This window comes from Coffea arabica, chromosome 4c, assembly GCF_036785885.1.
Source record: "Coffea arabica cultivar ET-39 chromosome 4c, Coffea Arabica ET-39 HiFi, whole genome shotgun sequence".
In the NCBI taxonomy this organism is placed as follows: domain Eukaryota; kingdom Viridiplantae; phylum Streptophyta; class Magnoliopsida; order Gentianales; family Rubiaceae; genus Coffea; species Coffea arabica.
Genome location: NC_092316.1, coordinates 3,829,990 through 3,854,320, shown reverse-complemented (window position 1 = coordinate 3,854,320; position 24,331 = coordinate 3,829,990). Strand labels below are relative to the sequence as shown.

The 24,331-nt window shown below is 35.8% G+C and overlaps 2 protein-coding genes across 3 annotated transcripts; both read right to left on the bottom strand.

Annotated features, from left to right (window-relative positions):
- Positions 1-1,529: 1,529 nt before the first annotated feature.
- Positions 1,530-5,844, bottom strand: LOC113739639 (probable receptor-like protein kinase At1g80640). Of its 2 annotated transcripts, none has more exons than XM_072045526.1 (10): positions 5,312-5,844; positions 4,680-4,850; positions 4,314-4,564; positions 4,089-4,221; positions 3,912-3,975; positions 3,688-3,811; positions 3,485-3,587; positions 2,348-2,466; positions 2,171-2,260; positions 1,530-2,082 (listed from the first exon to the last, which is right to left on the bottom strand). In XM_072045526.1, exons 1-10 carry the CDS (start codon positions 5,478-5,480, stop codon positions 1,957-1,959), a joined length of 1,350 nt encoding a protein of 449 aa, XP_071901627.1. In that variant the 5' UTR covers positions 5,481-5,844; the 3' UTR covers positions 1,530-1,956. The 2 variants fall into 2 exon arrangements, with proteins under 2 accessions (XP_071901627.1, XP_071901628.1); XM_072045527.1 differs by having other exon boundaries at positions 3,688-3,784; positions 5,312-5,842.
- An 11,753-nt stretch (positions 5,845-17,597) lies between these two features.
- LOC140005142 (uncharacterized) lies at positions 17,598-22,918 on the bottom strand. The gene is made up of 5 exons (XM_072045525.1): positions 21,668-22,918; positions 20,670-20,752; positions 19,858-19,969; positions 18,972-19,024; positions 17,598-18,085 (listed from the first exon to the last, which is right to left on the bottom strand). Exons 1-5 carry the CDS (start codon positions 22,713-22,715, stop codon positions 17,882-17,884), a joined length of 1,500 nt encoding a protein of 499 aa, XP_071901626.1. The 5' UTR covers positions 22,716-22,918; the 3' UTR covers positions 17,598-17,881.
- Positions 22,919-24,331: the final 1,413 nt, after the last annotated feature.

The window sequence follows — 24,331 nt, the reverse complement described above, 5'->3', positions numbered from 1 at the left end:
TATAAATTTTTCAGGTAGTGGAATTATCATAATTTGGTAGTGATTTTGGACAATTTCTTTTTGATTTATTGTTAATTTTAGTACCAAAAAATAGAAAATAAAGATCGGCAAAAACATTGGATTACATATAAAATTAACTCGTGAAAAAAATCACTAGATCGACATTTGGTTACAATAGAAACTAAAAATAATAGTGGTAGTTCTACAATTTTATTGGTCAAAAATTTTTTTAAAAAAAAAGGAATAAGAAGGAAAAAGAATGAAAAAAATAATTTTAAAACTCATTCTAAGTATAAGCATACTAAATAAGGGAATTTCATTAAAATATTTAACGGTAAAATTGTCATTTTAAATGACAAGGGAGGTATGTATAATTTTTCAAGCCTCAAAGGAGCTCAGTGAAATTGTCAGGAACCTCAGGGGAGGTTTCGGAAATTATCCCTTTTATTTTCAACAACGTTTGTTTGGCAATACGCACCGCGACAACTATGCTACGTTGGGAAATACTAGATACAAAATGGAGTCTGAATGTCGACAAGATACAAACTTCTTGAATATTAGCATATGTGATGTAAAGACAAATTCTTGTTCAGAGGTAGGTACCAATGTGTCGGCAACTTTCCTCCGCAGATATGGATTTGATCCTAAACAGCCGGGGAGTTATTCTGGGAAACTATTCGCCTGTGCACAAACTCGCCAAAGTGACTCCTGTCTGCATAATTCTTCTCAAGACCATGTAAAAAACCAGTTTCCACAGGCGGGGAAATCATGGTTGAGAGTATAAAAATTTGACCCCTCGCTCTTGGCCATGGAGCAAGAAAACTCCAACTGCTATATTTTGCAACCAATCAAATTCACCTATGATTACTAAATGGCCGGTTTGGTTTAGGAACGATGTAACTGAAGGCGTGGTCTCGTTAAAACTCACGCCCGAAGAAAGATGCATAGACTTACTGATAGCATATCCTTCATTAATATACATCTACACTTGGGGCATTAAACATTTGCTAGTAATTCGGACTCAGAGTCAGATACGGGAAATTGCCGGAAAAGAAAGAAAGCTGCCGGAGTTTTTGCAAGCTAGTACAGATAATCCGTATTAGGTTAGGTAGCACAGGATATAGCTGCATTAATATATGGCATTAATTATGGGGAACATTTCATGTGAAGTGGGACTCGATGGTAAGATCTGGTTTGCAGAGAGGGGATCGGAATGGCAAAAATGTATCTAGACATTTGAGAAGTTGGTGAGAGGATCAAAGAAAATCCTTGACCATCAAAATGATTACAAAGAGAGAGATTCTCTTGATTAGGTCTGCTAATGAACACTCATTCATTTATTACAAGAGTTGTGACCAAGTGTTATAGGTGAATGATTGAATATGTACATTTACATGATAATTTAGTCGTAACTAATTCAAATGTGTTAAAAACGAGGTTCTCAAGTTTAAAGGGTTCTTCTAAACTGGTAGGTTTCCGTGAAGGATCGATCGATAGCCGGAGCTTATGAAAGGGATACGGTCTCAACATATTGAAAGAGATGCCCAAAAGAGTAACATATTGAGAGGGCTACTTGTACAGTCAATCAGGTTCCACTGTTCTTTAGCCAGAAGAGAAAAGAAAAGACGGATCTTTGGTAACACCCGTAAAATGAAGACCTTGTTCCATCACTCAGGCGACTTTGCAATGTGACGATGGGATGGTATGAATCCAGATCATGAGACTGCAGCGATGCTCCACTTTTGAAATCTATCGATAGATTTATATTTACATTGACAGACGTCAAAACTTCGTCCTGCCATGTGTTCTCTATCCTAAGAATTCCGGCAAAAGTACATCTAATTATCAAAAACCAGGAAAAAAAGAGAGGAAAAAAAAACGGCGGCCGTTCATCGAGTATATTTTCCAGCAGAAAGCACAGCATCTGGGCGAGGTTCAGCCACGAGCAAGAACCAACTATGCAACTTTTAATGATCCTCCAAGCTCAACAGGAACGAGGGGAATAAAGGAGTGAAGGACATCTGTGATCAATGGTCTGTAGCTTGGTTCTGGCTGTACACACAGGACAGCAACCGCAGCAACCTACCAGAGGAATAATTGGAGTTGAATCAGTAATTGATAAGAAGGCATTATTCTGCTAAACAGTCAAAAAAGTTGTCTTAATACAAACTTGATATAAGTGCTTCAAATCCATCTTGTTCCTGATGGCAGGGTCTACAATTTTGGGAAGCTTTGACCTATCAGTGAGCTGAGGCATGGCCTGCATGATGAAAAAGGAAGATTGCATCAGAAAGTATGCTTACCGAGATACCAGATCTTGAACTGACAAGCATTAGGGAGAACTTACCCATGTAACAATAGACTGGCACTGAGCTTCAGTAATTTTCTCTACTGGCCTTCTTCCAATTAAAAGCTCCAGTAGAATAACACCAAATGCATATACATCACTCTTCTCAGTTAATTTACCTAAACGTCAATTAAACAACTACAGTTAAAAGTTCTTTTTTCATACAGAACAATTTTAAATAAAAGCTCATGCATCAGCAGTTACTGAACAAGGCATTCTCTATACATGGCTCATGAACATTGGCAACAGCAGCAGAGTTTTTAAAGTTAAAGGAGGACACTATCTTCTCAGAAAGGGATTTTTACCACCACCTCTGACAACTGAAATCCTCATTGCCCTATCTTATTAAGGAAGTCACTTCAGCTTAACAGTGTTTATACTTTATATGGTCAACCTAATGCTTGCTCCTCAAAGGCCCAGACTTTGATGCCAAATAATCTTTGTTTTTAAGTGAAGTCCCGTATCAGCAAAATGCTAATAGTAATTTTGTTTTTTGATTGCAAAAAACAGCCCACGTAGTGTTTCTGCTTCAACTGTGTGCACTAAAAGTGACACATAAAACTTATTCAGGTCAAGCAGTCCGTCAATCAAGGATTGCAGAGATATCAAAATCCAAAAAAGATTGCAGAAAAACTACAATAAGCATTGAATGCAGTAATTCTTGGAAGTTTCCAAGTACGAGACAACAGGAACAGTGGAAGATAGAGCAGAGACTGACAACAGTTTTCAGAAGGATAATTGAAATTGATCCAGCAATCAAGATATGGCTCTGTTAAGATGTTTCAAGGTCATTATTTAGATCCCTATCATGGGGCATCCAACATGTATTTGTGATACAGCACCAAGGTCATTATTATTTAAGATGCCAGTGCGGGTTGTAATGAAAAACCTTTTGAAACCAAGAAACATAACTCAAATGCATAATTACGCCAGGAAGATTGATATTTGTTTAGCAAAAGAAGCAACAGCAGATGCCTATTCAAAAGTATGATCTTTCCATTGACCAATAGGGAAAAAAAAAATTTTATTCAAGCTCATGTCAACAGAACAAAATCAAAAGAATGAACAGACAACTTTAGCTGCAACAATGTAATTGACATAATGTAATTTTGCAAATCTTAAGGTACTCTATCATACCATCTAGGAGGTATTCTGGAGCAACATAACCCAAAGTTCCTGAAAGCTTTATGCTGTTCTTGTTTGGGTTCCCGCCACTAATTGCAAGGCCAAAATCAGAAAGCTGTATGAAAGTGGAATTCATTAGCTTATCACAAATACTCATCAAGTTTCCATTTGCAAAGTGAAGGAATTTGAAGGCATAGCTCCTATACACATTTCACCTTTGCATTGTAGGTAGAATCCAAGAGGATGTTGGCGGATTTGAGATCCCTATGTATCACCGGAGGGTTACAACGCTCATGCAAATACTCCAGTCCTCTAGTCAATTCAGAGATACATCTTAGTCTACAAGAAATGGAAACAGGCCAAAAAGTTATTGGGGAGGGGGGGGTGGTTTGGGGGGTTGAGTAACATCTTGAGGGACAGATCCTCCTCAATGTCATACCTTGCTACATCTAGAGCAATTTTCATCCGTAGATGCCAAGTTAAAGTTGATCCATGAGAAGGTCCTAAAGTAAAGGAGAAACTTAATCTCTTTTAATGAAACACAAATTGAGAAACCAAAAGACATTATGCAGAATGCACATAATATAATACATCAAAAAGTAGGAAGGCATTTTACCGTGCAAGTGAGATTCCAAAGACCCATTCTGCATCAATTCATACACCAAAAACCGTGTCTCTCCATGAATGCAGTACCCTAGAATTGAAACTATATTTTGATGCTTGATTTTACTCAACAAATCTACCTCATTCTGCAATTCCAATGACGAAAGCAGTAAATAGAAATAAAGGCAAAATGGATAAAATCAAATAGAATCCTCAAGAATTGTCGATTGGAATTTACCTCGAACTCTCTTTCGGAGTCCTGCCATTTACCATGGAGTCTTTTGACAGCTGCATGGAAGTTATCACTAAATTGAGCTTTATATACGCATCCTAATCCACCTTCACCCAGAATATTGTCTTCATTGAAGTTGCTGGTTGCAGCTACTAGCAAAGGGTATTCAATAAGAGCAATTGAACCTTTCTTTCCAAAAGCTTTTGAAGAAGTGATTTTATCCAAAATTGGACCCAATGATACCCCTTTTGCAGCATCTTGAGAAAGCAATCCAAACTCAAAATAAGTTGTAATGCAAGTTACAGAATGTACAAATAAGATAGGGAAAAGAAATTAGAAGGACTTAAAGGCATCTTGAAGAAAGCATCATACTTGAGTTCTGGTTTGCCTTTGTATCGGAACTCTTTAACTTTTTGAGTCTGTAGAACCAAAAACACGACAGCAATAATAATATTCCACCAAGAAGAGTTGCAGAAACCACGAGTGCAATTAAAATTTTCTTGTTTATGTCCTGATGATGGACTGCCCTGACAGCCGCCTCTCCTTCAAAGCCCAAGATGGACCAAAAAAGGGCAAAAAAAGAAAGGGCTTTAGACAGCATTACGACTTTAAAAGGAAAAAGAACAGCTTATCAATCATCTACAACGATCTTTTTCTCCTGCTTAACATTTCTCAATGCAAAGCACCCCAACTGAACCGTCATCGGGGGAAGGATGGGTACTTGCTGACAGAGCTGTTACAGGTTTTAGTGTCAAATTCAAATCCTGATTTGCTGAAAGCACAGAGAAGTACGATAAAATAGTACTCTCAATGATAAGGCGACCATTTCCTTGAACAAGGGAAAATTTAGCAAATATATCCAAAACGGCAACAAGATCAGTATTTTTCATAATTTCAGAACTTGAAGTAGTCATCCAATAATTAACAACAAAACGAGCATGAACTCATATTCACAATCAAGTGCTAGTAGAAACCAGAAACATGGCAAGACATTATTGAATTACCTGGAGATTGAGCTTCCACACCAGGAGACGAAGTAGGGAAAGCAGGGGGCTCTTTCTCAGTAGGAAGAACAGGGTCAGAAACAGGAGGGTTTGGCTTCACATCCACAGGAAATGAGAGCAAAGGTGAGCTGAAAATCAAGACGGGTACCACCAAAATCAGAACTTTCATGATTCTTCTCGCTGTCTTTTGTATCAACCCCTCTTACAGATTTTCAAACAGACAGGGGGAAATGGGAAATCTTGGAAATGGGATTTGCAATGAAACTGTCTTTATTGTCTGATAGTGTAACTTTGTATGGAGCGCTTTGAAATTCAATTCAAATGTAGTTGCAGAGTGGCACTGAAGCAGCAAGAACAGTACAAAAACTTTGGATGTGTAATCTCAGTCTTCCTAGTCTTTCGTGTTGCATCTGTCTGCAATTTGGTCCCCAGAAAAGACAAAGAAAAAGTGGCAGGAAAAACCAATGCCTTTTTTAAACCCAGAAAAGGAGTGTCAATTGCACGACAATCATGTGGCGGTTATCAAAAGATGATGCCAAAGTGCCCTCCTCCCCTGTTTTAAAGACAGTCACGTACCGGGTCGTGGTTTCTGAAAAAGTGGAAAGTGGCAAGTAGGATTCTTCTTTTTAATGTCCTTTTCTTTTTTATTGTAAAGTGGAAACTAGTGGTGAAAAAAAATTGGTGTAACTGATTTTTATTTTTATTCTTTTGGGGTTAAGGTAGCAAAACCATTCTAACATAAATTTTTTCCTTCTTTTTTGGCCGTGGGAGCAAATAAATGATATTAAAATTGGGAGACGGGAGAAAAAGCGTAAGTGAAAAGTTTTAATACCTCCCACTTACACTATAAAAAGAATAACATTGAAATTCTTGATAATATATAAATTGAGTGTCAAAACAATCCTAAGATAAGCTTGCTTCTTTTTTTGTAGGAATAAATAAAAGGATATTCAAATTCTTGGTATGCATAAAGTGATTTTGAGAGTTGTAAATAGTAAGTACAAATATCTAAAATGCGACTGCTAGTTATCGGTTGATAACGTCTAAATTTTATTTTTATTTTTTTTAGTAGTGTTTGAAGATTAGGGGAAGATTTACTTAAGATTTAGGGATAAGGAAATCTATATCTATATGTATTCAGGAAGGGGTTTTTAGCACTCTCAATGACTTCTAAACCTCTCATCCTTTTTTCTAGATTTTTGTATTTATTTTAATACATAAAATGTAGTGGGTTATAACTCACCTTATCACCTATCAATATTTCCACTATCCCACTCCCACTATCCCACTATCTTAACTCATCCTACAACCACTCCTACAAATTCTCTTTTCCTACTACTAGTGTGAATACCCGTGCTACGCACGGTACTGATATTATTGAAAAAATAAAAATGGTGAACAAATAAAGGTGAAAAAATTGAACCAACAAAATTTAAATGTAATATCTGTTTAACAATAGTTTGAAATATAATAAAATGTGTATATCATTCAAAAACTGTCTTTTTTCGAAAGATGAATCCTGAAAAAAAAATTAAAATTTATATTAAAAAAGGGAATGATATATTTCTACAAATGAATGTAATTGAATGTTGTTAAAATGAAATACTTACACATACTAAGCATTTGATTTGATAATCTTTCTTGAAGGTGCGAACACTCTTCACACCAATCCACTTTTAGTACGAAAGCCAAAATTGATGATTTAATTAACTATGTTGAATTTTGTGAAGTGTGTACTACAAATGAAAATGCACGATCTTTGACGATATAAAAAATTGCATCTTTACCATGATCACGCAAAAGTATTGGTGATGCGGATGGCTGTCGAACTTGAAGAGAGACAATATTTTCATTTATTTGATCTAGAAAAAATATATATATTAAATCAAAAATAAATAGTTTTTGTATTTATTTTATGCGTAGTAAATGATACATTGTATGAGAATTGTTAACAAAAAAATACAATAGTTAATATAGAAGTAGCATCAATAGAATTTAATACAATTGTGTTATAATGAAATGAAAATTACGCACCAATAAAATTGTTATTAGCACTCATAGTTAATGAAGTAATCCCTATATATTTTGGTATATGTAGACCCCCCAAACCCCGCAAAATCAATCACCACTTATTGAAAACAAACCAATAAATGCACTAAAATGCCTCCCATCTATTCCTCAAATTGCACTTTAACCCATGAATTTTGTGCGAAATTATCCCTCTAAATGCTTTTGTTCATTTTGATTTTTTCACATGTCGCTAACTGCTTCATTCCATCTGCTATCACTTGTATATTTTAAATCAATTTTTAATATTAAATAAAAAGGAATGTATTAGTTTATAATATGTTCATAATGTAGATAAATTATTAAATTTGGAAAATGGCGTATGTTCTTATAGGCTTCTTTTCTTTCTTTTTTTTTTTTGGAAAAATGAGTTTGTTCTTGTAGATTTTTTTTATTTTTTGGATACAGAATTGTTTTTTAAATATTTTGGTTCGTAGTCCCTACTATATTTAAACCATCTTTTAATATCCAATTCAATATTGTCTTTTAATTTGGCAGTTTCTATAATTTTTAATTTATTCTTTTTGTTTAAATTCAGTTAGAATTCAGAAATTTTCAAATATCAAGAGAAATCAGATTTTTTTTAAAAATCACTGTCTTGAGTCATATAGAGCGCCGAAATATGAGTCAGGATTATTTCCTCTATGCAGTTAATTCCTGATATCTGATATGATATATAATTATGTCCGCTGGGTTTTTTTTTTCATATAGATATCGTTAGGTCTTTGGCATCACTACTGAACATTATCCAAGCTTAGAAGGATGCGTTTTTTCTAATCCAGTGGATGCAAAAATACAAAAAAATGAAGGTAATATTGTGACTCAAACTCTAAAAAGTAGGATACCATCTTTTCAAGAAGTTTCATGCATTCTTTAGCATTTCAAAAAGATGCAACACATAACAGTTATTTGAATGCTAATAAACTCTCTTTCTACCAATTTTGAAAGTCCACCCGTTAAAAGTGAAGTGAAAATTATTGCAGTCAATACAGAGAGAAAATAATAAAGAAAAGAAAGGCTAGAATGCAATTTTGCCAAAAGGATTTCTGACGAAATTAAAAATTAATCCAATTTTAATAATGGGCGTATAGTGCCTTAGTTATTAGTAGTATCTGAATTATTTTTCTCTAATTATAAACCATTTTTTATTATCAAAAAATATTTTTTTATTTCATGCACGATCATTTTTGGAATAAAATTATGAAAATAACTATCGTAACACCTTTTTTATGTGATAAATGTGCAATAAAAAATAATTAAAAAAATTTCAGTAATACAAACAAATAAATTTTTATAATATGCAATTTATGTTAGAAATAGCAAACCCTCAATCATGAACTTATACCATCCGCAATTATATAAGCAAGCAATACCTTATGTTAGAAATGTGATTGTGATTTTGTGTTTATACTTTATCCCACTACTGATTATCTTTACTTTACAGTGTAACAATAAGCAAACAACCGTTCATAGGATTTTGTAAAAAATTTTCAGAAATAATGGATGATCAGAAAATCAATGCAATATCATTCATGACAAAAAGTAAAGCAAAAGCAAAACATACTTAAAAGGCCGAGGGGACTGACCTGAAAAATTAAATTGGTAAGAATATACTTCCAATTCTCCGCAAGAATGTTGAGTTCTGCTAAAATCTCTGCACATAATATCTTCCACTACTGCTCATAAAAGAAATAAAATCAATACATTTACAAAATGAATAGAGAACCAAAAACAAATAAGAAACTGATAGAAAGTGGGAGTGGGATAGTGAGAAAAGAGAATTTATAGGAGTGATTGTAGGATGAGTTAAGATAGTGGGATAGTGGGAGTGGGATAGTGAAAATATTGATAGGTGATAAGGTGGGTTATAACCCACTACATTTTATGTATTAAAATAAATACAAAAATCTAGAAAAAAAGGATGAGAAGTTTAGAAGTCATTGAGAGGGTGTCTGCTAAAAACTCCTTCCTGAATACATATAGATATAGATCCCACTATCTCACTCCCACTTTCTATCCGTTTCTTATTTGTTTTTGGTTCTCTATTCATTTTGTAAATGTATTGATTTTATTTCTTTTATGAGCAGTAATGGAAGATATTATGTGCAGAGACTTTAGCAGAATTCAACCTTCTTGCGGAGAATTGGAAGTATATTCTTACCAACTTAATTTTTCAGGTCAGTCCCCTCTGCCTTTTAAGTATGTTTTGCTTTTGCTTTACTTTTTGACATGAATGATATTGCATTGATTTTCTGATCATCCATTATTTCTGAAAATTTTTTACAAAATCCTATGAACGGTTGTTTGCTTATTGTTACACTGTAAAGTAAAGATAGTCAGTAGTGGGATAAAGTATAAACACAAAATCACAATCACATTTCTAACATAAGGTATTGCTTGCTTATATAATTGCGGATGGTATAAGTTAATGATTGAGGGTTTTGCTATTTCTAACATAAATTGCATATTATAAAATTTTATTTGTTTGTATTACTGGAATTTTTTTAATTATTTTTTATTGCACATTTATCACATAAAAAAGGTGTTACGATAGTTATTTTCATAATTTTATTCCAAAAATGATCGTGCATGAAATAAAAAAATATTTTTTGATAATAAAAAATGGTTTATAATTAGAGAAAAATAATTCAGATACTACTAATAACTAAGGCACTATACGCCCATTATTAAAATTGGATTAATTTTTAATTTCGTCAGAAATCCTTTTGGCAAAATTGCATTCTAGCCTTTCTTTTCTTTATTATTTTCTCTCTGTATTGACTGCAATAATTTTCACTTCACTTTTAACGGGTGGACTTTCAAAATTGGTAGAAAGAGAGTTTATTAGCATTCAAATAACTGTTATGTGTTGCATCTTTTTGAAATGCTAAAGAATGCATGAAACTTCTTGAAAAGATGGTATCCTACTTTTTAGAGTTTGAGTCACAATATTACCTTCATTTTTTTGTATTTTTGCATCCACTGGATTAGAAAAAACGCATCCTTCTAAGCTTGGATAATGTTCAGTAGTGATGCCAAAGACCTAACGATATCTATATGAAAAAAAAAACCCAGCGGACATAATTATATATCATATCAGATATCAGGAATTAACTGCATAGAGGAAATAATCCTGACTCATATTTCGGCGCTCTATATGACTCAAGACAGTGATTTTTAAAAAAAATCTGGTTTCTGTTGATATTTGAAAATTTCTGAATTCTAACTGAATTTAAACAAAAAGAATAAATTAAAAATTATAGAGACTGCCAAATTAAAAGACAATATTGAATTGGATATTAAAAGATGGTTTAAATAGAGTAGGGACTACGAACCAAAATATTTAAAAAACAATTCTGTATCCAAAAAATAAAAAAAAATCTACAAGAACAAACTCATTTTTCCAAAAAAAAAAAAGAAAGAAAAGAAGCCTATAAGAACATACGCCATTTTCCAAATTTAATAATTTATCTACATTATGAACATATTATAAACTAATACATTCCTTTTTATTTAATATTAAAAATTGATTTAAAATATACAAGTGATAGCAGATGGAATGAAGCAGTTAGCGACATGTGAAAAAATCGAAATGAACAAAAGCAGTTAGAGGGATAATTTCGCACAAAATTCATGGGTTAAAGTGCAATTTGAGGTATAGATGGGAGGCATTTTAGTGCATTTATTGGTTTGTTTTCAATAAGTGGTGATTGATTTTGCGGGGTTTGGGGGGTCTACATATACCAAAATATATAGGGATTACTTCATTAACTATGAGTGCTAATAACAATTTTATTGGTGCGTAATTTTCATTTGATTATAACACAATTGTATTAAATTCTATTGATGCTACTTCTATATTAACTATTGTATTTTTTTGTTAACAATTCTCATACAATGTATCATTTACTACGCATAAAATAAATACAAAAATTATTTATTTTTTATTTAATATATATATTTTTTCTAGATCAAATAAATGAAAATATTGTCTCTCTTCAAGTTCGACAGCCATCCGCATCACCAATACTTTTGCATGATCATGGTAAAGATGCAATTTTTTATATCGTCAAAGATCGTGCATTTTCATTTGTAGTACACACTTCACAAAATTCAACATAGTTAATTAAATCATCAATTTTGGCTTTCGTACTAAAAGTGGATTGGTGTGAAGAGTGTTCGCACTTTCAAGAAAGATTATCAAATCGAATGCTTAGTATGTGTAAGTATTTCATTTTAACAACATTCAATTACATTCATTTGTAGAAATATATCATTCCCTTTTTTAATATAAATTTTAATTTTTTTTTCAGGATTCATCTTTCGAAAATAGACAGTTTTTGAATGATATACACATTTTATTATATTTCAAACTATTGTTAAACAGATATTACATTTAAATTTTGTTGGTTCAATTTTTTCACCTTTATTTGTTCACCATTATTATTTTTTCAATAATATCAGTGCCGTGCGTAGCACGGGTATTCACACTAGTAGAATTGTATTACCTATAGGAGAACTAGTTGTTGTAGATTTGTTAGCAGTTTTTCTAATTTCTTGCGTTTGGATTGAGGAATTTGATGAAAATTTTGAAATCCTTTCAAATGCCTCTGGTTGTTACAATTACTTAAATTTGCACATCCCTAATTATTTTAGTAATTAAAATGTAATTTAATAATTAACTAATTACAAATCCTAATGCCTCTTAAATAATCTAAACAACTAGAGCGATTTGAAGTGGGTTTTAAATTCTTGGTCCAATTTCTCAATCCAAATATAATTGAAGACTACCATACCGATACTAAAACTCAATTATTCAAAACGGGAGCTGAATAAAGCACTAAATTGGAATTATAACAATTCTTTTTGCTCCTATTAATTTTTCTATCTTGATGATAATGACCAGTTCAATGCATTTGAATCGCAACTACCATTGCAGTCGTCTGAACTCAATCACAGCCAAGCTGTCATTCACAATTAGAACTTTTTAAGTTGTACAGTGGATCCCGCAGAATAATTCAAGATGTAACTTAAAATATACTAGTATTTTTTTTATATATAAATATAAGATTCCCAATTCAACATCTTTTATTTTTCTTTAGTTTAAGTGCGATACGCTGAATCCGAGACAATTTCACTTATAATATTTCTTTTTCGTACCATCCAACTTATTCTTCCTTCCAAAACCTTCTATTTATAATTCTTTCCGCATTAACATATCTTTTTTTTTTTTGTAGTATCTTTTTCCTCCTCTTCTTCTTTTTTTTTTTTTGTCCAAAATGAAAAAGTTATGTATAGTTCATAAATACTCGCAGCATGTCCTGTCATAATCCTAAGGCCAACTTCAGGCAATGACTAATCAGTTGCGTGCTTCAGAGAAAAGGTTGTGGAAATGACTAACCAGTCAAATTTAGTGTTGTTGTTCAAGGGTCCAGCTCGATGATGAAGCTCTTTTTGATTTGAAGCGAAACAATTAAAGCATATTTAGCTAAATTAAACAAGTAACAAACGTCATTTTGTATTACTTTATGATTGCTAATGCCACTTTTAACGTTTGATTATGATAATTATCATCATTATTTTTGGTTAATAAAAAAGCTCATTCCGGGTACAACAATCGGGTTAGTTAGTTATTAGACATTTTAATTAATTACTATATATAATTGCACATGACACGCAGTCGTAAATTATTCCATCATTCATAATGTGTTGTCCTTGCGGAAAATGACAAGCATGCTTTCTTCTTGATTCCTTCCTTCTTCCCTTGATATAAAAACTAAGAGTGTCATTAATGTCGTAACGGCACAGTTCCCAACGTTAATGAAGTACCAACTAAATAAATTTAATACATATGAATAAAATATACTTATTACAGAATTGAAAAAAATAATACTAATAGTTTGTTAGAAGAAAGAGGGAAATCATAATAAAAAGTAGTAATTCAAATTTATTAAAAATGATCAGGTTGTCATGAAAGAAGAGAGAGAAATTCTGAAAGAAAATTAGTTTAGTTAAGTGTTGTTGCATATGAATATGGTGGTTAAAACTCAAATATTCATGTGACCCCATTAATTCTATTTATTTAGGCATGCCACTTGGAATGGATAATTAAATTAAAAAATTATATATGTGTGTGCGTGTCGAGAAAGCCCAGATCTGAATCCCCTTTAGATCTCCTCTTGCCCTTTTTTCCCTGCTTCTTAAATTCCACTTTTTCCCTTCTCTTTGATTAATTGTCATGCATACAGCAGCAATGTATATGTTGTTGGTGTACAAAAACCCTCGAGTCGAATAAAATAGAAACCTATTGAAAGTAATTTACAATCTGAAAAAATGAAATTATATATACTATTAAATTGAACAGAAAAGAACCGCTCATGAGGAACTGTCGAACCAACAACCAACCATTTGAGTCCGTGATCCATATTACGTAGCAAAGCGAAAAAGGTCTCATAATTTGAGGTGGTGAGTGGCTGCTGAAGGCTCAAATAAATGATTTGAGCACTTGAACTTGAACATCACCACAATTAGACGCTGGAAAGCCGAATTCACAATCTTCGCACAGCCTTGTTTGGACAGGAATTTTGTATCAAAAAATCTCTATATCATTTTTTGATCATCTTTTTACTTCGCATACATCAAATTGCTACAGTATATTTTCTACAAAAACTCCAAAAAATTGCAATCCAAACACAATTGACAGACGAATAATGATAATCAATAACCATTTTTTCTCCTTCAAAACGGTGACACATGTACCTTTAGTGTACAAATGGGTTGCACCAAATAACTACTTGTAAGTATTAATCCACCAAATAGCCATATATTACTGTGCAGCTTCACAGTAATCTATCTGATGGCTTTCAAAGAAAAGCAAGTATAGAAGTTACTGGCGGCAGAGAAATCTTCTTAAATTTTAGTAAACAATATAGTACATCTTATATTGCAGTTTACTAGCCTATAGAATTCCAAAAGCCCACATCTTTACAGTACTTTTAAAGTTTAAACTGTCGACTCATTGCAATTTAGAGCAACAACATTTTTCTTTAAGTGAATTTAAAATTTTCAAAAAATGGCGAGTGTAATTGTACCGGCTCAGCCGAATATAGATCCATCATACGTCTTCAACTAAATTCATCGTTCTAAAAATTAGACCGATGAATGAATTGAATGTGTTTTCATTTTGCATTTCAATCGGTTCAATTGTCCACGTTAAATGCTTAGATTTTTTTTTAGTTATTTTATTAATAGTAAATAATTTGAATGATGCTGAACTATGAAACAAAAAAAAAAAAAAGGAAGAAATTAGTGGTAACCAATTCAATCATTCAACTTTGACTAGTTTAGACCGAGTTAATTGGTATTTTACTATTCGATTCATTTGCACGTTTGATAAAATTGAAAACTGAAATTTAAATCTATTAAGTTATTGAATGATTAAGTATTATATCACATACATTTGAGTATATATCATATTCAGTGATAAGTCAACAGTTTATCACTTATTTTTTTAGAGCAGTTTTGCCTAAAAAATTCAGTGTCATTTAATTAATTCAAATATTTAATTTTTGGTTATCAAACACATCTGAACACATCAAGATTTGAATTCATAAAGTTTAAATATTGAATTGAATTATCAAACAGAACCTTCTTAGTTTTTCAAATTCAACATAGGTCCGGCCAATATAATGTTGGTTCGAAATTCAAGCGGTTGAATTGGTTATTCCGGTCCGGTGTTCAAAACCCGGTTTGAATGGTAGCTCCTTCGGTGTTTGCACGACATAATTGCAGGCAATCCGAAACGAAATTCTCAGGACAGTGCGACACAATATCCAAAGGAAGAAGATTTGGGAGTGCGTTTGTACTACTACATGTATGTACGTATGTTTCAAGGAAGCATTATTGAGAGCAAATGCATAACTCTTGCAAAGGCATTCAAGGATGATTGTTCATGTCAAAAATGGCACGTAAAACTAGGCAACCCTTTCATTGAATTCCCACCCATTCCTCCGCCCACCCTTCAACTGCAACCTGAAACACGGCCACACTTCCCATTGACCGCCACCCCAACCCCGGCCGCAGACGCTGCATGCATGTAATGTACAGTAAATATCCTCAGTCGGTAGTGTCTCCATCCAAATCCATTTGCATCGATACTCGTAGCATTTAGCTGGCTTCAATTACTGCTCCAGTTGGTTTCCAGCAGCAGCTGTATCAACTCTACTCAAGTGCTAGAACTGGTAGTAGTGGTATTAATTACTGCTTAATTTATTTATCGACTACTGGTCTTTATATACGAGGTGGGCGGCGTATTAAGTTTGCTTCTGTTTTAAGCAGAGTATTACTACTAGAATTGGTGCGGAGATGCTCTCCAGTTCTTGAACGTAGACAAGTGCAATACTGAACAAAAATACCGAGGATGAAAAGAAACGTACTGGTAGTGACTCTGATAGCATTGGTGTTTGTCAATTCATCATTTGCAGAATATTCCAGAAATCACCCCAAGGATAACCATACAAAATCGAGTCAACAAGAAGAGGATCAAGAACTAAGAAGTGCTCGAAGAAGAAATAGAGTTGGCAGTAGGAGGAGGAGCAGTGGTGGCAGTAGAAGAGGCAGCAGCGGAGGAAGAAGATCAGGAGGATCATCAAATTGTGACCCCCTTTATTCATATTTATTTGGAAGCTGTGGCCAATGGCCTTTCTCAAGGTCTTCCGGAAACAACCCTTTCCTGCCTAGGCCAACTCCCTCTCCCCGCCCGACTCCGCCGCGGCCACCAAGTGTGCAGCCCTCTCCTCCTCTTCCTCCACTTATTCCTTTACCGCCGCCAACTGTGCAGCCTTCTCCTCCTCTTCCTCCACTTATTCCTTTACCGCCACCGCTACTTCCTTCCCCTCCACCTGCAGTGCTACCACCACCGCTCATACCTTCACCACCACCCATATCGCTGCCTCCACCCGTAGTCCCTTCACCGCCACCTGTTCAATCGTCACCGCCACCTGTATCACCTTCACCTTCACCCCCACCACCTGCAATTCCTTCCTCGCCCCCACCATCCCCATCCCCTCCACCACCTTCACCAGCGCCACCTCCGCCCTTACCACCACCACCCTTGGTCCCATCGCCACCCCCACCTTCACCATCCCCTCCTCCTCCTGACCTCCCCATTATTTTCCCCCCACCACCACTTGTTCCTTCACCCCCACCCCCTGAACTGCCACAACCACCCGTCTTTCCGTGGTTATCACCACCCGATACCAACCCAGACTCTCCAACATTCCCCGTAGTTTCTCCTCCACCACTAATACCAGACTTGCCGCCAGATATATTCACCCCAGCACCTCCTCTTGCACCCATATTATCTGCTCCACCAGACTTCTTTCTTCCACCACAAGACGGCCCAGACATCATTTTCACGCCACCAGCACCAACACTTATCCCGTCTTATACTCCACCTGAATTGCCTTTCACGTTTACTCCAAGCCCTCCAGCAGATGACGGGGGTGTGTTTCAGTCACCAACATTTCCACTTCCACAAGCACCCGACGTTTTCTTTGCACCTCCGCTGTTACCTGATATACCCGAGAGCCCATTTCAGCCGCTGCCGTTCGTCTTTGCGCCACCGTCACCGGATGCTGTACCGGTGGTGCAAGAACAAAGTCCCCCACTGCCTTTTATCCCTCCTTTTGAGGATCCCCCGCAACCAGATTCGCCTCCATTCAACGATTAAATATGCTTTCTTGGTAGGATAGATTTCTCAAGTATTATTGAGTGAAATAACGTAACTAGTCATTCTACATACCAGAATCTAGGTAAGTATTACTTGTGCTGCAGATTCTTTTTCTCCCAATATCCTTGAATGTGACTAATTTTCTACGAGATTTCAATTTATAATCTTCATTATTCATAGCTATACCCGTTTAACTTATCAAGGCTTTAAAACTGTAAAGTCTGAGGTGCATTAGGTTTGTACCATTGAAACTTGCATACTTCGGCACCAATTCGTCCGTTTATTAACCACGGCTCAGTAATTCATCAGGCAACTGGATTAATTTTGAACTAAAATTGGGTTACACAACTCTACAATGAGATAACGGAGTTGGTTTCTTCTGGCGAGCTGCTGATTGCTGAATCATTGGAAAATTATTTACTAGCTTCAGCAAAACCATGTTCACACCAAAAATATAACGACAAAATTTTAATAATTAATACAGCAGCAAGGAATAACATAACATTTTATTGAACAAGAAAAAATTGGACTGCACAAACAGTACCTGTCACTGTATGCTCACCATTCTTGTACGTGATTTCTACCTAGACGTTCTCAAGATTGGTATCTAGATATCAAAGTTTTCACTTTCACTACATCAAGAGAACTAGTACACTGACATTGCAGAGAACAGGGGATGACAATGGCAACCAGAAATCTAAGCCATCATTCCCAATGTGGACAGATGAAGCAATGAACAAAACCAATGAGAAGAAACAGAGAGATAGTATGCTCTAATTTTTAAGTGCCTTTTTTTTACCAGAATGGTCCTTTTTGGACGGATAGTTCTTTTTCTTGGCATAATCGTCCTGACTATCACGAAGACCAAGTTTTGAGAGAACGAAGCAGTAAGAATCCCAGTCAGTCCTCCTCAAATACTTCAATAATTTCTTCCTCCTTTGAACCATTTCTTCAAGACCTTTTCGAGAATGCTTGTCCTACAACCATTATAAGAAAGATGTGAGACTTGAGAGCACAGGCAGCAAGACAAATACTATGACAATGGAGCACAGTGGAGACATAGGAGCAAGAAATGAAATTTTGATTAAAAAAAAAATTCAAAAGTTCAAGAAAATATTCGCTGTCCATAGAAAAATGTGGCAAACGCTATGGATTATGACTATGGAACTAGAATAATAGCCAAAAACCAAGAGCACACTTCTACATATAGAGCTTACTGAAGTTGCTACCTGCAACCGCAGAGTATGAAAGATGTAAAACAAGCAAAAAGGCAAGTTCACCATTTTTACAAGTTAATCTAGTTTGTAACCCCCAATCCCAGAGAACGGCCTCCCAAATTGCAGTCCACAGAGTATCCACTGACCATTTCCGGAAGCAAAACTCTATATGCGAGAACAAAGCAGTAAACTTAAACAAGAAAATCTAGTGATGATCGAAACGAGGAACTTGGAGTTAAAATATTGTAGACCTATTAGAAGCTTGATCTTATTCCCCATGGCCATGCTGTCAAAATTTAGATAGGCATAAAAATTCAAACTGGGAAACTAAGTCATAATCAGCCAAAGCAGAGAAATTTACAAAAAAATTTCAAGGTCATTTCTCAAACAGTGGCTTCAATATTTGAAGGTTGAAGTTCATTTTGAAGAATTCAGAATCTTTTTTTCTCGAAAGTGATAAGTTATCATCTCAGTTTAGCCACACCTACAAGCAATGTCTATTCTTTTTTTTTTTTTTATCAACAAACAATCACTCAAACTGAGATGTATGATCAAATTAAAGCTGCTACAGATACAATTTGTTGAAAGACAACTATGGACCACCTCATAGAGGTCCCAAAGAAGAGATATTTAGCCAAATGCTGACCTTCTTGTGCAGAACTGTAGATAGGTGCTTAATCTTTGTTGTGAGTTGTGCCACTGCAGAACAACAAAAAGATTAGAAACAATCCTTGCAACCATAATCATGGTGGCATTTCATGCCTCTGTACTTGGTGCATGACACAAGCTGAACTTCTGGGAAAAAAGGCTGGCCAAAGGCTGGCCAAAAAGGTGGGAAAAATGCAAAAGATAAAGCTCTTCCTAGAAGGAAAGGAAAAGGAAAGAAATAGATAAAGAACTCATGGAAAAGGATTTATTAATGTCCACATATAAAAATAATAAAAATACTTAATAAGTAAAAAGGATAATCCTTTCGACTGAAGATATCGGTTTCTGGGAAAAGATTATGAATTTCCATTATCCACCCCAGTTAGCTTCAATTTTCTACACATCCATCAGCCATTGGAGAATGAAGAATTCAAAAGGAAAAGATGGATTTGACAGTTCTGAGGCAAAGGTTCATAGCCCAAAAACAAGAACAAGCAAAATTCTGGAAAAAAATCCCAAATTAAGAAACATAATTGAACTTGAGCAGAGAAAGAAATCTTTTAATTTGGTTTTCCTAACAAGTAGAGCATGAGGAGACTCCAAATTCAGGTCTTGTGATTAAAAACAAAATTTAAAACTGCAGGGATGACATTGTTTAAATGTTTAAGAGCAAGCAAAGAAATACTGCAAGTGCAATGCGAACTAAATTAACTAGACAGTAACTATCCAAAAAAAATTTCTTAAATAAGCTAGAGTCTAACAGATACAAAAGGAAATGAGAAAGAGACAGCAAACTTTGGCCAACTGAATCCACTTGCTATGCAGCAAGCTGGATCCAGTCAATCCTCCACAAGGAACACTATGAACGAATTCAGCGAACTCACCTTGAACACGAGCAGAACCACAATCTGACTCCGACAATTTAAATTTGTCTCTCACTTTCTTAAGCTCCAGCTTCAATTTCTCGGCAGCTGACATGTGATCAGGGTGGAAATACTGCATAATTCAGAGCAAAAGGCAAAATTATGATTAAGGAATAATGCATAGCAACAACTAAACAAATTACGGAAGTTTTAACGTCAAAGTTCATTGAAGGCAGAAAGTTCTAGATTGTATAGTTTGTTTCTTACTAAGCACTATAGCTTCTCTTAACTGATGGGATGCATGGGTACAAAAATTGGAATCTTGAAACGTGCAACAGCAATCAAATGCTGTAGATCATAAATTTTCAGGTTCATTCTCCATTTTCCGTATTCCAAAAAAAAAACTGAACACAAAATTATGGAAACAACCATACTGAACTATCGATAATCCCAATGCAATGCTGAATAAAGCATTTGTAAACTAATTTGGAAGTGACAGAACCAAAGAATTTCCTGCAATTTTCATTCATAGCTAAGCATTCTGAATTTGAAAGAACAAGATCAGTCTTGCAATTAGTGACTGAAAAACAAATTGTAAATGCATACAAGGCCATGAAAATCAAAGTATTCAGATAATGGAGTTCAACGACTAATTTGAAACATGTGATCCAAAGGTATACTATCCAACAAAAACCCATTCACATGGATTCAGAACTAGCTTGGATAAACTTCATATGCACTGTCACCCAAAATTCAGACAAAAAGTCACACAGTAAAAGATTTGCTTTAAAAGCCTGACCATAAGCTAGCAAATCAAGAAAAGACTAGCTTGCCTTTTCAACTAATTCTTCCTTTGGGGGAGATGACATGTAGAGTGGAGGTCCTGCAAGCTGGCCCAAGATAGCAATGTTGTGCTCTGTAAAAGTTAATAGATCACTAAACCATGGATTGATACAGAAGAATAGGCATCATTTATCACAGTCATGCATCAAGAAGAATCAGAAAACTCGCACACAGACTTGCAATAACAAATAAATCCTTATCTAACAATCAGTAATTGTTCCAGCAACTTAGCTGACAGGAATAACGATATAATAATCTAGCCTTTCGTTAAAATTCACAAGGCACAACATTTATCTTCAGAAAATTTCCTTGTACTCAATTTCGGTGTCAGATAACTCTTCCATATTTCTGATTATTAGGTACAACAAAAATAGAAAAAAATGTTGAATTGAGTTTGTGAAACTGCTGTAACTCACTAAAACTAAGAAAATGGAAAAAAGAATCCCAAAACTATAAATATAGTACAGTAAGTACCTAATTAATAGCTGAATTATCCTTTAGAACAATAACCACCAAACAGAAATTAGTATGGATTTTTTCCAATAGTACAGCTCTTCAAGGACACAGGTAAGTAACAGAACAGAAGAGCAGGAGAAACAAGTTGGATATAAATCACAAATTTGCAATAAATCCAGCCCCTTACTTTCAACAAGCTTTCAGAATACATGCAGACGATCATAACTTCCCAGAGTCTCTTTGCTAATCGACTTACTAGCATATCAAGAACAGTAATCACGAGTGCAGCAACAGCTGAAAGCTTACAAACTAATCGGCATATAAACTCATTCTACATTTTATTTTCCTCCACCTAAAACCCCAATAGCATAATCTCATGGCACGAGGGGACCAATCTAAGGACAAACCCATTAGAAACACACACACACACACATATATATATATCATCAAGACAAACAATTTAGGCACATTAAACACAAGCGTTACCAATTCCATGTCTGGTGTGCTGCAAACAATGCAAGCTTACACTTACTCTTGGGTTCACTCTGAGTTTCACTGATCGCTTGAAGACTTTTCCTCAAAGTCATCCAGGTAGCACCAGCAGGTTTCGAGTTTATCTCCTCCTCCTCCATCTTTCTCAACTTCACCAGCCTTTCGCTCAACTCTTCCAATGAAAACCAATCTTTCTTGTCCCGTCTCTCGGGCCTTAGCGCCCTGAGCTTCTCGCCCAACTCTCGAGTGGAATAAATCCTCACAAACTCCGTCTGAAGTTGAGTACCATCCTTCGCGTCCTCCCCCTTCATCTCCTGCCCAAACACCGACGGCGGCAAATGATCGCTCCCTCCAATCCCCCTTTGATGCAAAGATGGCAAACTTGGGTCTAGTGGCCTCGTCGTCAAACTCTCTTTCCACCTCGAGATGGGCATGGCATTGTTCATTCTCCCACCCCCTTGACTCTGGTTTGTTGAAGAGGGTTTGAGCTGATTTAAGCTGTCGCGGATAGTCCTGAATGAAGTCTTCACCACTGCCTCCGAGGCACCTGGGGCGGACTCTTGACCTTTGGAAGCGAGACCCCGCTGGTAAAGTTCTTGAAACGAAATGGGCCGGGAGGAATTCGGGGCAGAAGTAGTGCTAGAAGTGGAGGATGGAGGAGGTGGTGGTGTTGGAGGAGGGGGTGCAGAACGGAGGCGAAACTCAAGTAAATTTTTGCGGATTTCTTCTATCTGGTCGGATTGCTTTGAGACGGGGGAGGCGAAAGAGAATGGTTTTCGACGGGGTTGGGATTGAGGGTTCCATTGTGATTGCTGTGGTTGTTGTTGCTGTTTGAGGCTGGCTTTGACATCATTGAAGTAAGAAGAAAACGAAAATGGGGATTGGGATTGGGGTTGGGGTTGGGGTTGGGATTGGGATTGTGGTGGTGGCGGACGGGGTTTGGATTGCGGGGAGGGGGTATTGTCAGGGTCAGGGGTGGTGGAGGATGAAAAGAGATGAACTGAAGTGGCGGCTGGAGTGGTGGCGGTGGTGGTGGTGAGGGGGAGGGTTTTAGGGCGGAGTTGGAGGAGCTTGGTGGTTGCCGCCATAATGCGTGGCGGAGATTTGATTGCAGAGGCTTGAGGAAACCCTAAGGAACCTGAAATTTTGGTATCCACCTATTCAGCCGAGTGTACTAACAGGAACAGGCCACTCTTTACTGCTCTTCGGGTTCGGAGAATTGGTGTTTCGCCCCGGCTCATTTGGAGGGGAGGGGAGGGGAGGGGAATTATCTCATTTCACAGACTTATTCGATTGGATTGTGTGAATTGCAACTCTTCTCTTTCTTTTCTTTGTGCAATTCTTTTTCTTTTCCTTTAATAAAAGTTTTTTGTGAATTCTTTTTCTTCTTCTTTAATTATAATTATAAAAAAAAAAGGGTCTTCACTTAACTACTAGTACGTGCTAGAAACAAGTCAATACTCAACAGACTAGACGTAGCGCAGATCAATAGAGAAAGAGTTGTTTATGTAATTGCCGTCCATGCACTATAATCTTATTCTATCAAAACTAAAAATATTTATCAGTACATCACTCTAATCTACATTTATATTTTGTATACTCGATAAAGCTTTCCTTTTCTGAAAATTTCTAGCTCGTAGGACTTATTAATCCATCCCGTCAAGTCAATACAAGCTATGGCCAAAAAAACAAAACCATTTTAGCAGTGTACGAAAATTTTGTACACTTTTAAGCACACTACGAATTTGTTTAGCTGTTATATGATGCGCACACGCCAACAGTCTCTTGGACTGTTCGTCATTCCCAATATTTTAAAATTTTGTCTCTTACCTTATCATTTAATTGTGATTATCACTTTCAAATAAGTGCCTCTGACGGGTTCTCCATCGATTAGACTCCTCCTTTCCCTCTCTCTAAACTATGTTAGAATAGATTATTATATTAAGTCGGTGCAACCACAAAAAAAAAAAAGATATATAATGCGCACACACTTCTATTTCCTGGACTGGATCAAGAACAGCACATTATACAGTTTTTTTTTTTTTTTATAGAGTGAGTATCCGGGTTTTTGGCCCGACTAATCCCACTCCGACCCAAAAGAGGAGGCCCCACTCCACTCCGAACATGGTAACAAGGAAGCTCGAACCCTGGTTGTCCAGGTAAGTCTACCATACTCTAAAGAGAGGGAACTGACCGCTCCAACTAATCCTTGGGAGCTAGCGCATTATAGAGTTAGCTAGGGCAATATTCGTATAATCCAAAAGCATATTCAGTTTTTCTTTTGCTTAATTCTCACCTTAGTTGTGAACCTCACTCATACATTCTAAAAAACAAAAAGAGAGAGATCATGTCGTGGACTCCCAGAAGTTGGAAACTACACTGAATGGTGGAAAGCGAAACTGGTAACGCTTTTCTCTTCTTGAGTGGCAAAACTCATCTGGTCGTGAAAGACAAGTACATCTGAAAGGAAAGCGAAAGTCGTAGGCCACTTTGGCAAAAGCCACGAAAAGTCAAAAAATCCATTAAATAAGTGAAAAGAACTGTAAAGAGTAGGAGAGTAATCTCATATTTAGGTTTATGGCGGTGGAGTGATTCACGGTTCCCGCAGCCAAGGAAGAGCTAATCCGGGATTCTCACTCGTACGTCACCGAAGCTGTTCTCAATGCTGTTTTAGACTACATGTTCTACGCCATAAAAATAGAAA

Coding starts and splice junctions, on each gene's coding strand:
- LOC140005142 (XM_072045525.1), bottom strand. CDS start 22,715: ATGGCGGCAACCACCAAGCTCCTCCAACTCCGCCCTAAAACCCTCCCC. Junction 19,025..19,857: donor TGGTTCTGCTCGTGTTCAAG/GTGAGTTCGCTG, acceptor GTTGTTCTGCAG/TGGCACAACTCACAACAAAG. Junction 18,086..18,971: donor CTACAGTTCTGCACAAGAAG/GTCAGCATTTGG, acceptor TAATGGTTGTAG/GACAAGCATTCTCGAAAAGG.
- LOC113739639 (XM_072045526.1), bottom strand. CDS start 5,480: ATGAAAGTTCTGATTTTGGTGGTACCCGTCTTGATTTTCAGCTCACCT. Junction 3,812..3,911: donor ATTGCTCTAGATGTAGCAAG/GTATGACATTGA, acceptor CATTTCTTGTAG/ACTAAGATGTATCTCTGAAT. Junction 3,588..3,687: donor ATTCTACCTACAATGCAAAG/GTGAAATGTGTA, acceptor ACTTTCATACAG/CTTTCTGATTTTGGCCTTGC.